The sequence below is a fragment of the Populus alba genome, chromosome 1 (genome assembly GCF_005239225.2).
Source record: "Populus alba chromosome 1, ASM523922v2, whole genome shotgun sequence".
NCBI classification, from domain to species: Eukaryota; Viridiplantae; Streptophyta; class Magnoliopsida; order Malpighiales; family Salicaceae; genus Populus; species Populus alba.
In genome coordinates, this window is record NC_133284.1 from 15,056,754 (window position 1) to 15,070,585 (window position 13,832).

The 13,832-nt window shown below is 32.9% G+C and overlaps 2 protein-coding genes across 4 annotated transcripts; both read right to left on the bottom strand.

Annotated features, from left to right (window-relative positions):
* LOC118039084 (uncharacterized) lies at positions 1-1,560 on the bottom strand. 3 transcript variants are annotated; one of them, XM_035045677.2, is made up of 3 exons: positions 1,435-1,560; positions 1,120-1,209; positions 1-715 (listed from the first exon to the last, which is right to left on the bottom strand). In XM_035045677.2, the coding sequence occupies exons 2-3, from the start codon at positions 1,201-1,203 to the stop codon at positions 314-316; spliced, it is 486 nt and encodes a 161-aa protein (XP_034901568.1). In that variant the 5' UTR covers positions 1,204-1,209; positions 1,435-1,560; the 3' UTR covers positions 1-313. The 3 variants fall into 3 exon arrangements, with proteins under 3 accessions (XP_034901568.1, XP_034901569.1, XP_073264336.1); XM_035045678.2 differs by having other exon boundaries at positions 1,323-1,469; XM_073408235.1 differs by lacking the exon at positions 1,435-1,560 and having other exon boundaries at positions 1,120-1,428.
* Positions 1,561-2,982: 1,422 nt separating this feature from the next.
* LOC118039083 (ubiquitin-conjugating enzyme E2 34) lies at positions 2,983-8,282 on the bottom strand. The gene is made up of 10 exons (XM_035045675.2): positions 8,092-8,282; positions 7,783-7,866; positions 7,304-7,358; positions 6,158-6,196; positions 5,969-6,032; positions 5,792-5,853; positions 5,661-5,700; positions 5,501-5,528; positions 5,054-5,145; positions 2,983-3,691 (listed from the first exon to the last, which is right to left on the bottom strand). The coding sequence occupies exons 2-10, from the start codon at positions 7,837-7,839 to the stop codon at positions 3,421-3,423; spliced, it is 708 nt and encodes a 235-aa protein (XP_034901566.1). The 5' UTR covers positions 7,840-7,866; positions 8,092-8,282; the 3' UTR covers positions 2,983-3,420.
* Positions 8,283-13,832: the final 5,550 nt, after the last annotated feature.

The window sequence follows — 13,832 nt, forward strand, 5'->3', positions numbered from 1 at the left end:
TACTTGGAATAGTTTTTTACTTCAAATTTCAATCTTTTATCTGAGTCACGCGTTCTGACTCAAAAAACAAACAAACAAAAGGAAAGAAAGAGACAGAAAATAGAATAAAACTGACAAGTTGTCCTGCTTGCGGGCTCTTTCTACTATAGATAATCTACTTTGCACATTAAAGTTGATATTTGGATTCCAAATATTAGTTGTTTCTGCCTGTTCGAATGATCTGGTACATTTTGTTGCCACAATCCTTCAACCGAGAGATGCTTTGCTACAGAAAATGAAGAAGTTCCGACGCAAAGCTTTTGTCGCTGAAACACTATGTTACCAAGTAAACAGGTCCATATGCCTTGACACCATGATGATTATTAAGCTGGTCGAGACACATGTAAGGTGTCTCATTCTCCACCCTCTTTGAATGGTTGAAAAGATTAGTCAGTGGCCCAGATGTTTGTCGCCGATGCCTTGCATCGACTCCTCTGCCGCTCCCATATATAGGACCAGAAACATGACCCTTTCTTGGATTTGAAATGTGAGAGCTATTTGTCGGTTCCACGGTAGGCTTGGTCTTTTTCTCAGCTTTCCACCATTTGAGGAGAGTGCGTTTCCAGGACCTCCTGCTCTTTTTCTCTTCTTCCACTCTTCCTTTTCTAGATTCTGGATGCTGTAACGGGGACTGTAGATTCATTTCTCTTGCATGTTGCCTAGCTTCTTCCAAGAACTGATCGTGGTTGTAAACTTGTAACGTTAAAGTAAAAACTAAAAGACACTCTCAAGAAATTTTCTCTCGTCTCCTCAATGCTAAACAGCTACATATATAGAGATGCATAAAACAGTTGTTCAGCTAATGAGAAGTTTAGTTTTGTGGATCAGTCAAGGGCTATAGCCCGGAGACCCTTTGCCTCTATCCAATATCACATCACAAAACATGGTGTACAGAAAACTAGAGATTAGGAGACAAAGACGAGTATTGTCTCTCTTGCTAAATCTGAAATATTCTTTTCTGATTGATATCAAGTTTCTATTTTATGTTAAGAAACTAAGGTGAGAAATTTAAAATAAACAAACAAAACATGGAGCACATAAAAAGGAGAAGCGGCTAAAAGCTCAGACAGGCTTGCTTACCTGTGTAAAATCAACTTCAGGATCAAATTCGTAGGCACCATAATCGCTTGCCTCGTAATGTTGGTACATTGGAGCTCTATTCATGGTTGCCTGGAAATCTTTCGAGTCAATACCATAAACGAAAGCTTTCAAGATCAAATAAAACGAATACAATCAAAAGGAATCACAAAAAGGAACATCCGGCAAAAGAGGCGAGCCATTACTTGTATTTTGTAAAGGAGGGTAGTGGAATAAATATATATATTGAAGCATAAGCAGTTAGTGATATTACTAAGAGACAAAGAGATGAAGTGAAGATCACAGTTGTCTGTCTACCTTGAGTTAATTTCTTTAGTAAAGAGAGGAAGAAACACAGAGAAATAGATGCGATATAAAGAAGATGCCATGTAAAATTGAGATGTGTCCTCTCCTTGTGGAAAACAAGCCACCGAATTATTATTTTTACTTTAATTTTTTTTTGTTGATTTACATCATTTAATATATTGATATTAAAAATAATTTTTAAAAAATAAAAAATATTATTACACTTCCAAATATATTTAAAAAACAAAAACTAAGGACAATGTCTTGTTGTTACTTAGTATTAGAGTATGTTTAGAAATATAGTTACGGTTGTTTTTTAAAGTGTTTTTCATACTGAAATATATTAAAATGAATTTTATTTTTATTTTTGTAAAAATTATTTTTAAAATCAGTATACCAAAACAATTTAAAAATATATATAAAAAATTACTAAATTTTTTTTAAAAAAACATGAATGTTCATTTCCAAAAGCTATCCAAGTTGTGGTTAGAGGCTGAGGAAACAAGAGCTTTTTGGTAGTTGAAAACTGAAAAATGGCAATCCAACCTCTTGGTAGCAGTATTTGGTCAGGAAAGGACAGGTGGGTAAATTGGTTGGAGAACTCACCATGGACAAAACACATAGCCAAAAGGAGCACTCATAAATCGGCAGAAAATCTGGCCGGCTAACAAATCTTTTAAGAAAAAGAAGGTAAATAAGATGGAATCATTCCGATTATTACTTTCCTTTCAATTCAAACGTACTCGTTAAGAAAGGGTGGAACCTAATGCTTGTTTGCTTGAAGCAGCTATTACACTTTTGAGGACCAAACACCCCCTTATAGCCTTGAACATGGACTCGGAGGAGCTGGCAATGATGACAAGGACGGGTGTGGAAACAGTAGAGGAGCCAGCCAACCTAGGCATCAAGCACTTGTGCAAATTAATTAGGCAAATTGATTTGAGATGCAGGCTCACTACACGTTAGATAATGGTGATGGCGATGATAACAAGCAATTATTATGCCTGGAAAAGATGGAGAAAAGGCCCCTTTTTATCTAGTTGAGGGGATGTACAAGGTTACCCACTTCATTTCTGCCGCATGTCACGGAGCTATTTGGGCTGTCATAATTTAAGGTTCTGGAGGTCAACGACGAACAGCCAAAAACTGAGGTGTGGCTGGGGACTGTAACCCACCATGTAGTCCACAGCACAAGCTCATGCTTGCTGACCTTTCTTCTCCTTCTCTACATAGCAGAAATGGAACGCATTCCATTTAAAGAGGCAGGTTTCTTTGAGCCAAGTAAATTTCGTCTCCAAAAATGAGGTCCCTGCGATGGAAAACAAACCATTCTTGTTTCAGGATGGTTGCATCATCCAGGGTGGATATCTCAGAAGCCGTGCCCTGAAAAGGCATGGCCACTAACTCCTAATCTTATCATGGAAGACCCGTATCATTAGCTCACAGATTATTTACAGCATTTTGTGTCTGGGTGCGTGCTTTCTTCCCGTATAGACCGTGAGAATCAGGGGGCTAAGAGTGTTAGAGCATCACATGCTACGAACAAAATGAACCATATGGTAAGGTAAAAGTGCTGGCCAAATCAATATCATTAAGCAAACTATAAATAATCAAGTGCACAGACACGGGATCGTTTTTTCTTTTGACTAGGCAACAGAACGTGGTATGGCAATGATAATGTTTTAGCAGTGACCTTGAACAGAACTTAGAGAAGGGAACAAAGAACACCAAGCTGAAGTACCAAACACAACCCCCCAACAAAATTGGCATTACGATAGCATCAGAAGTATGCAAACTTCAAGCATTAGAGCAACCTGCCGACAGTAAAATATTAGCAACAGTCAAGAGACCCATGCGGGCCTCGTCGGCATCGACCCCTGTACAATTTTCTGGTAGATACACGACATCAAACCTAAAGGAGGAGCATTTGAAGAGTAGTCTAGAAAACGCCTGTATTTCCACTGACCCTTCTAACATTTCCGTTGTCCAGACTAGATTTCAAAGTTGAAGCAGAGGCAGCGCCATCACAACACCGAAGATTGAAACCAGCAACAACATCATCCAGGTTGGAAATGGCTGCTTCCTGTTTCTTCTCTCATCCTTCGGGGCATCTACTCTTTTCGCATCTTCCACTGAAGAATCACAGTGCTTTTCCAATTTGGCTCTGGATTTATCTTCTTGTGGTGCCTGTGATGAAACATGCTGCTCAGAGTGCAGCTCCTGGTCATGCCTCTCTACATACTCGGGGAACAATTTCCTGAATGCAGCACTGTCAAGAAGGAGCACATCAGATCCGATTAGAATTTAAACTAATTGATTAATTCTTGAACACAACATTAATAGATTTTAGCTTCGAGCAAGCTAAAGAACACATAAGAAAAGTAACATAATCATAAATACATAAACATTGAATCCACTGCCTTTATGGGAACAGGGAAGGATAATGGTGATTAAACAAGGAGCACATTTTGAAAATCACTTAAACTAGATCATCCCGCACAACATTGTGAGTCAGATTAATTTTTTTTTTTAACATAAAAATTATTGAGGTGTTGCTAACCTTTTTTTTCCAGCAAAAAAAAAAATTTAATTATTTGGAGATTGACCCAATATGACCTGTTCAATTTGATAGGTTCAAAGACAACTCGGTTGACCAATTAAAACATAGTTCGACTCCAGAAACTTTAAAACATCTTTTTCAAAAATACAATATTGAGACAACATATTGTATCAATCCGAATCATCACGGATTAACTTGCCAAATCCAAACTCTTGATCATGATAACTCCAACAGAAAATAAATTGAAACAAATTATAAGGTGTAATTCACAATCAATCCAATGTTGAATGATAAAATTAAAAAAAAAAAAAAAAAACTTAAAAAAACAACTCAAGTCAAACCGGATTAACTTATTAAATAAGGATCCAAAAACCTTATAGAACAAATTAAATAGCACAATTCTCAATCAACTCAACTTTGAATGATGAAATTAAAAAAAAAAAATTAAAAAGGACTAAAAAAATTACTTGAGTAAACTCGGGTTAACCCACTAACCTCATGACTCAGGTCATAAGACCGGAAAAACCTCACAGAAAGAAAACTAAAATAAATCATGAAACCTAATTCTTAATCAATAAAATGTTGAAAGATGATATTTTTTAAAAAATCAATTAAAAAAAAAAAACAAAAAAATCGAGTTAATCAGGTTAACTCGTCAAACCCTTGACTCAAGCCATGAAACTAGAACAAACCTATAAAAAGCAAATTGAAACAAATCATGAAGCTCAAATCTCAGCTAACCGAATATTAAAGAATGAAATTGAATAAAAAAAAAACATAGATTAAAGAAAAAGACTGCTGTAATAAATAGTGATTTGTGAGGTGGTGCATAGGACAAAAACTCATCTCTTTTAGTGTTCTGTTAATAATGCAAACCCAAAGATAGGCATGCATAAAAGGCAACAACAACGAAGCCTAAGTCCACTTGCATCATTCCATGAAATCATATATCAAATCCACCTCAATATATAACCCAAGTGTGAATAAAGGGAAAAAAGAAATGCATGGTGATTGGGGAAATGGTCCAAATGGATCCTCAGATAGACAAGAAAAGCGGAGCACTGTACTTACTTCTTACAATTGAAAGCAAGAGAATCCTTTGCTAGGCGTCGCTTATCAGCAGCAGTAGTGTTCACACTTCCTGTGGTAGGACTGTTGTCCGTCTACATAGCAAAGATGCATCCTTGTTTGAGAAAATAGTCTAGGGAAAGTAATATAAACTTAAAAATGCCTCCAAATATGGGTTCCCAAGGAACTAATACATAGTTTAACCACCTTTTGCCATGAACCAGACCAAAATTACAGTAACAACAAGATAATGCCAGCTAAACACCCAAAACCCATCCCACACAAGTTGAAGGGAATAGGCCCAAAAATAAAAATGGAAACTTTTAGCTACAAGTAAATTATGCAAGTTTGATAATTAATAACAACAAAACAGATTCTGAAGCAAGAACCAGCCTTAACAATTTACTACATTGAAAACATTTAGGAAATTGAGAGCCACAATTAACTCACCATGAAAGAAAGAAGCCCTGTAAGTATACTGCAGCAATGAAATAGGAAGAATGTTAGACCAGGATCTATAATAACTAGCTCTTTATTATTTAGAACTAATAATCCAGAGAGTTAGAAAATTAATTGAAAAATTACACTTTAAGCCTTAATCTGTTTTTACCTTGATACAGACCACATGGGGTTCCAACTCTCTGGATGAACTGGAAAGCAATAAGATCAGGGTAAACAAAACCAAATATAAAACATGGCCAAAAGTAAAATGTTGTAAGCATAGCAGGGTAAAGAACTTACAATCACTCATGGATAAGCATATTTTCTTTTGAGTCATGAATCGCCCATTGGGAGTGATCATGCTACAGAGATAAAAGCCACAAAAGTTAGAAGCAAGCCTGAACTAAAATATTGAAAGAGAAAGACACGGGGAAAATGATATTCTGAAAAAACTTAAGCAGCAATAAAGAAGATTACATGATTCCAGGAGGTTTATAGGGATACTCTGGAGGAAACTTGATTTTTCCATAATAATATCCACCTATCACAAGGAAGTCAGAATTTCCATTTAGAATAACAAAACAAGTGACACTACATTTTTCACTAAGCAAGATGACCACACTATTTTCTGTATCATGTATTGAATCAACAACATGGCTATCAAACCTGCAAAAGGTGTTCCTTCACTTCCCTCCAGCACATAATCTGAAACATCAAAGTTGCATAACATCAATATCAAAAAACACCTCAGTGAATTAAGACCACAAACAGCAACAGAGAACAAAAAAAGAATAAGAAGAAGAAGAAGAAACAAAACGCAAAAAGCAACAGAGCAAAATAAAAGGCAAAAATAAGAAGCAAAAAGCAAAACAACACAAAATAGGTTGAAAATGGAATCACTATGTGCTATGGATGAAAGAACCATACCTCGCAATCATCTTTTAAGAAGGCTAACATTTTCCCAAGTAATCTCTTCACTTTCCTAAGCTCTGTCTTCAACTCATCCCCATTCCAAATAACAATTGTGCTATTTCATTGTGGCATTCTTCCTAGTACCAAACTATACTTAACACTAGGAGAAATGACTGTTCGAGATAATATCAGATGCCTTCCCTTATATATTTGGTTGTATCAGATACAGTTGTAGATCTGAGATAAGTACTCTTGGTTGTAACAAGTACTTAGCCTAGCTTAGATAACTATCCTATTGTTTTGTAACCTGTATCCTATTGCATGTGTATATATGCACAAATTATTCACTGCCAAACCTATTGTTTCCTTTATATTTCTATTTCTTCCAATGACATCTCACGGCATCATCAGCCAAGGCTGAAAAATCTGCATGTATTCATTCTTAAGGATGAAAAGTAACATTTCTGGAACCTTTAGCATCTCCTTCATGTATTTAATGGAGGAGCAACAACTCCATAATTGTGAACTAATCACGCAAACCAGTAACAAACCAGGAAGCAGTCAAGTGTTTTGCACAACTTTTTCACACAAGGTTTGGAGTTTGAATGAGTCCAAAGACACAGAATTCAGTGTTTCAGCGGTTGCCTACAATATCTTGGATGTCATGATTCTTCTGCCAAATCTCCAGTGACATTTGAAGCAATTCTAGACAGATAATTAGATATTGTAATTCTTTTACCCTAAATTTAGATTGCAATAACTCTAGGTCACCACTCATGTCCACAAGTAGATGATGTAAAAAGCTCAGAGGAATTGGATATATATATATATATGTGTGTGTGTGTGTGTGTGTGTGTGTGAAAATTTCAGAAAAGGAAACAAAAATAAACAAGAACTTACGCCATTCAAGAATGTCACTTGGAGAAGGACGGGCAACAACATGAGAGACTGGTTCCTGCAAATTCATTATTATAAAACAACAACAAAAAATCAGTGTCGAATGATGAGAAGAAAAATGAAATGAAGTTTCATCCAGCAGTAAATGGTTGGTATTTGGTACTACAAAGACATTCAAATATCCAGACAATCAATAAAACATCGGGTAAATGAAATAACAATCAAGCAGTAGATACACAACCAACCATGTGATCAAAAATCGAAAATAAGCTGCAAAGTAAAGTAAAGCAGCCGATGAAAATAAAACATAATCATCCATCTATCATAAGAGACTACAGTGTATCGAAAAGGATGGTGTACGTTTGGGAAACTGAAATGAAAACCCTAATGGGTAAAATTGACAGTTCCAATCTCTACTCTTCCCCCATTAATTCACAATGAAAATAACACAAAATGGACTCCATAACATAATAAAAACATACTTTACAGAGAGCTCTATATTCCTTCTGGAGTCGCTTGACACACGATTTCTCAGCCATGAATCAGGTACCTCCTCCTTTTATTTCCTTGGAATGATAAAAAGAAACAGAAATTTATTATTATACTAACTAAAATCAACCACTAATCAAGTCAAACTTAGATTATCATTATTATTATAATAAAAAAAAGCAAGAAAACCGATTAAAAGAAAAGAATAAGGAATGAATCGAAGTTAAACCTAGATGAAATCTATCAGATAGATTAAAAAACAAATAGTAAGAAGAAGAGGAAGAGGAATTAGAAATCGTTACCTTAGTTTATTTAGATTAGATTAGATCAGATCAGATCAGATAACAATTCAATCAATCTAAGAATCAGATGCCAGAATCTAAAGCTCAAACGAACAATCGAAGCAGAAGATTAAAAGAAAAATAACTCATGTAACGGCAAGGGAGAGAGAGTTTAAGATCGTACGTGCGACCTTTTTATGTTTTTTTTTTTTTTAACTTCATTTTTAAATAATTTTGTAAGGGTTGGATGGATGGATCACGGACGGACGGACGGACGGAACCTGAGAATATGATTGGACCGTTGTCGGTGACAAAAAGACTTTCAATTTGTTGATGTTGAATTTATCGAAGGAAGTGGTTAAAAATATTTTTTATTTTAAAATAATATTTTTTTATTTTATAAAATTTATATTTTATATATAAATAATTTAAAATTATATATAAAAAAATTATAAAACACTGGAACATGTTATCAAACACTACCATGTTACAATTACAATTATGTTACGTTACAAATTATATTATAATTACTTTACGTTACAGTAAGCAGTGTACCCAAATAATTTTGTGTTGACCAGAAATTATTAAATTATTTTTTATATATTGAGTTGACTAGAAATTAAATTGATAATTTATTTTAATTAGTTTATTATAGGGGTTTTATGATATATAAAAAAATATTTTGATATTAAGTTAATTAATTATTTAATAAAATATAATTTATTTCTCTTACTTAGAAAAGCATCAAATTTGATATTAAACATAAAAGTAGCTTTTTTATTGTTTAAGAGGTACAAATTATAAATTTTGGTCCTTGAAGATTTTTTGTTTTTCATTCACCATTCTTATTTTTTTAGGTTTTGATGTTTCGGTCCTCTTTTCATTTGTTTTGCATTCTAGTCTCTCAATTTTATGAGGAGAGGGAATTGCAAGAAAATTATGAGAAGAGATAAAATTAGTGATTGTCAACTTTTTAACAATAAAAAAAAAAATCAAGGTTTCATTTAAGGAGAAAATATTCATTTACAAGTTTTTTATCTATAGAAAGTAGATTGAAGCTCTTTTTTTTTTTTTAATTCTAGATGATTTTTTTATTAATTCAATGTTACTTTTAGATTACATATGAATTTATTGAGGTTTATAAAGTATTTTTTTTATGTATTTTTAAGTAAATGGAAGTTAAAGCCAAGTTTATTTTTTTTTCAAAAGTCAAGACCAAACTAGCAACTTGATGTGGTTGAAAATACAATCAGTGAACGACATGGTGTGTCTTTAAAAAAAAAAATTTGGTGGTCATCACGTTATACACGTATTTTTAAGACAAAAAAAAAAAAGGCCTGAATATAGCCTTATAGATCCACATGTCTTAGCCTTTTTTTAATGGGCCAGAAAAGCTGGTCCACCCAAACCCACCCAAGCCCAGATGCCTTGTCTTTTTTCCTTTTTAGTATACATTTGAGATATGATTTTATTTAATATCATTTAATTTTAATCTTTTAATAAGATTATGAAATTTTTTTTATATAATTTTACTAACAGTTTTTTTTCAACTTTTTATGATAGGTTTTTTTCTTAAATTTTATTTGATAGCGTTTCTACTCATGTCTTTTTTTATTACTATATTATTAAATAAAAATTATATTTTAAAAAATAAAGTTATTAAACTCAACCAAGTTTATAATGTGGTTATATATTTGATGGGTTAACTCAAGTTGATTCGGATTGATCCAAAACATGATTGTCTCAATATTTTTTAAAAAAAAATTAAAAAATATTGTCTTTAATTTTTTTTTTAAATCCAATTAGATTTTAATAAGGATGATCAAATCATGTTTGGATCTATTAAATTAAATAGATTATATAAAGTTAATTTTCATCTAGTTTAATTTGAAATTTAATCCAAACAAGATGTTGACTTTTTTTTTTTAGCAAAACAAATATAGGTTAAAAGCCCAAAAACAAAACCATATATTCCAATTGAAATTGCATAAACCTGTCAAGTCATTTTGCTTAGTTTTGCTTAATACAAACCATGAGGATGAGTTTTTTTAAAAAAATAAATAAAAGGAAATAACTAAAATGTGAGTTTTTTTCCCATAAAAATAAAATGGGAATTTGATGCAACCTTATCATGGGTTTATTTCTTCTTCTGTTTTTATGCAAATTCATAATATTGAACCTCTTCACTCATTTTTATTCAATTATTTTTTTAAAATAGGTACTTGTTAAGTTTCGGTGACTTGAATTGTTTGATGACGTGGCTTGTTATGATTGATAGAGTATAGAACTTTTGATAAACTTGATTCCATGTGATTAATTTTAGCCAGCTTTATACCGACATGTGCGTGCGTGTGGAAGAGTTTATACTTTATATGGTGCTTGCGCCAGTCATCAAGAAATATTCGTGATTGTCGGTCGACTTTTGGATTAATTATTTTTTCTTAAGAGTTCCAAGGCAGCAATACGTCGGTATCTTATCCGAGAAGGTTTTCTTCTTTCGTTTTGTTTATTCGAGGGCCTTAAATTTTTTTTTTGTTTTTGTTTTGTTATTGCAGTTTAATAATGGCTCTCGTCAAATTAGTATCAAATTTGAGGAAAAAACAAAAAACCACATTGATGATTGTATAAAAAAAGCAATTGCTTATGTTAAAAATAAATTTTTTTTTGGATTCAAGGAAACCCCACCCCCCGAAAAGCATATTTTATGGGTTTAGGTAAGCATGTAAAACCCCGACTATTCCAAGCTCTTACAAGAGGTGCATGACTTGACTCGAACTCGAGACCTACCGTGTAAATCTCAAGTTCTTTACCACCACATTACATCTTTTGGGGACTTTTTTTATGCAATAACCTTATTCAAAAACAAAGTAAACACTAAACAACATTTGATAAAATAAATCCCAAATATATTTCAGTAATGAATAAAATAATATTTCTAATATATTTAATTTAATTCAATTCAATTCATCTCAGTTAAAATAGAAGATTTATTGGGTCGGGTCCTTTTTTTTTAGGTGTAAATTAAACCAAATTAAAATTAATTTTATATGATCTGGTCAATTAAAAAGGGTCAAACATGACCCAGTTAACCCAACAAAAATCTAATTTAACTTAAAAAAATTTTCAAGGTGATGGTATTTTACCATTATTTATTAAATATTTATATAATAATATTTTGGATCTACCCAACTCAACTTGAATTTACTTGTCAAATATATAACTTTGATTATGAACTTAAATGTGTCTAACAACTTTATTTTTTAAAACTATTTTTTATTTTATTATATAATAATAAAAATAAGCACATACAAGAAAGAATATTGAGTTAAGTTTTTTCTATATTTATCTAATGATTGCTTTTATAAAAAATACTAGCTTTACATTTTAATATTTAATTAGTATTAAATATTTTTTTTCAAGTTTATAGGTTAATATCCTTTTACGTTTATTTCATTAAGCGTAAACATCATTATATTTTTAAATAAAAAAAATATAATACAATAAAACTCATCTGCAATGCTAGCACGTTTTCCTAATATGTTAAAAAATAATTTGAGACCATACTCATCTATTGTTTTTTATATTTATTAATATATGTAATTCTTAATTTATTTTATTAAATACACGTTATATTTTGTATTCACAATTAAGTTTTTTAAAATATATAAAAAACGTTGATAATATCTGAATATTAATTTTTTTTCATCCGATCTTAAATTTACGAGGGTAAAGGTTACTTGGAAGAACTCCTTCATAAAGCCTTGGACTCCAGTCGGAAATCTATCATTGGTTTCTTATAGAGGAGGTGCTAATGGAGGATCACTGACATGGGAGGCAAAGATTTATTTTCAATAAAAAAGCAGAGGAAAAATATTCAAATATGTCAAGAAAAAAGAAACGCAACAACTTCATTTGCAAATATAAAACTCCCTGCATCATATTTAATTTTAAAGTTGCGTTGGAAGAAACAAACCAGTTTCTGGGCATGGCTGGCCGAAGCATCACCACTGAAGAAACTTCTGCATTTGAAGACCACGTTGCCATATACAACACTGAAACATTTGCAGCACAACCATCTGCCAGGAACAGCTGTTACCAATCATGTTTGTCAAATTTATAGATCCAACACTGTGTCATTGTCACTGTCCTTGGAAGCTGGACTCAAGCACACTGTATATTACTAATCCTGCTGAGATCACGTGATAAGATCACATGACCCTCTAATAAATACTCCACCAAATCAATGAAAACCGGGTCAGAGTCACTAAACATATAGCAGTCAAAAGTAGAGCACATGACCCCCCTGCTATCAGATCCCAATTTAGATTTTTACTAGTAACTTGCTAAATGAAAGAAAAGAAAAACAAAACCCGTCAAGCTAGATATAAATCACTTCTACTTGTACAAACTACGACATGATTGAGCTCTTCTATCATATCAGAAACCATTTTCAGGTCACTCACCAAGTAGCTGTAGCACAACCTTGAGTCAGCACCATAAGCACAATGAAGGCATACTCTGTAGCACTGGCTGCTCTTGCTCTTCTACTTTCATTGCTTTTATCTGCCTGGTTAAACAAAGCTCAAGCAGAGGGTCGTCCGCTGGCACCACCATCCTCTACTTCAGTGCCAGGCAAGGCTTCAACTTCACGAACTTTCAGAGGTTCGCAAGTAGATAAGAAGAACCCGTTTAAGAAAGTTGGCTCAAGCTTCAGAAGAATACCTCCAAGCACTTCAAATCCCATACAGAACAAGTGACTTGATAGAGCAAACAGTTTCAAGACCATATCCACCATTTGCAGGTTTCCTGTAATTATGTTAGATACCCTGTTTTTTGTCCCAGGTGCAAGCATCCACTAGGTCGCCGAAGGAATCACAAACCAGAAGACTCAAAACATCTGCACCCTTGAGTGTGGTTGCTCTCTTTTTTTTGTTGGTGTACTATTCATTCTTTATTACCCTTTTTATGTAGACTTGTGTTTGTCACTAGCCAAATGTAACTGCAGCTACTAATGCATTTACAATTTTTTGCTACTATAGGCAGAGACAATTCAGTTTTGCTGTCAAATGTAAACTTATCAATTTCTCAAATGTAAATAAAGTATTATGATAATGTCATCTATTCTTTGAAAGGGTCTGCAATTCATACATTCGAGTCTAAAACAAAACACTCTTTAGACTGAATAAACTTTGAACCTAAGAGCAAGAAAAGAAAACACTAAAACAACAAAACTTACAGCTTCACTCCAGTACTTAAAAATTTTTGCAACTAAATTAACTAAACTATACACTTCTTTAGAATGAATGGCTACCATGGTTTGAATGACAAAATGTACTTGTATATATAAAAAACTTAACAAAATCAATTTCTTCATATATATATATTTATGGAAGTGTAAGAATCTACTTCAAATTGCATTTCAACAACTTGACAAAAGATCTTTAACATTAATTTGCTGAAATTATTTAGAATTTTAACAGAAATGTCAAACAAGAATGGTGTCTGAGTAATAAACCTCATGTTCACGTGTATGAAGCCTTTGACTTGCAACAATAAGAGATGCAATAACTCCGGACTTCCCCATTTCAAGAAGATCCCTGAATTTTGGACCAAGTTCCTCCCAGATAAACTCCATCTAGTAGTCAAGATGAGGAAAGCAGCCCATCAGAACTCAAAGACACCATTACTTTGTCGCAATATCTTACACCACGAATATTAGTTGTTGAATGAAAGTATAATGGTGAGATAAACATAGCAAAATT

Coding starts and splice junctions, on each gene's coding strand:
- LOC118039083 (XM_035045675.2), bottom strand. CDS start 7,839: ATGGCTGAGAAATCGTGTGTCAAGCGACTCCAGAAGGAATATAGAGCT. Junction 7,359..7,782: donor AATATAGAGCTCTCTGTAAA/GTATGTTTTTAT, acceptor ATGAATTTGCAG/GAACCAGTCTCTCATGTTGT. Junction 6,197..7,303: donor AAGTGACATTCTTGAATGGC/GTAAGTTCTTGT, acceptor TTGATGTTTCAG/ATTATGTGCTGGAGGGAAGT.
- LOC118039084 (XM_035045677.2), bottom strand. CDS start 1,203: ATGAATAGAGCTCCAATGTACCAACATTACGAGGCAAGCGATTATGGT. Junction 716..1,119: donor CTGAAGTTGATTTTACACAG/GTAAGCAAGCCT, acceptor AACCACGATCAG/TTCTTGGAAGAAGCTAGGCA.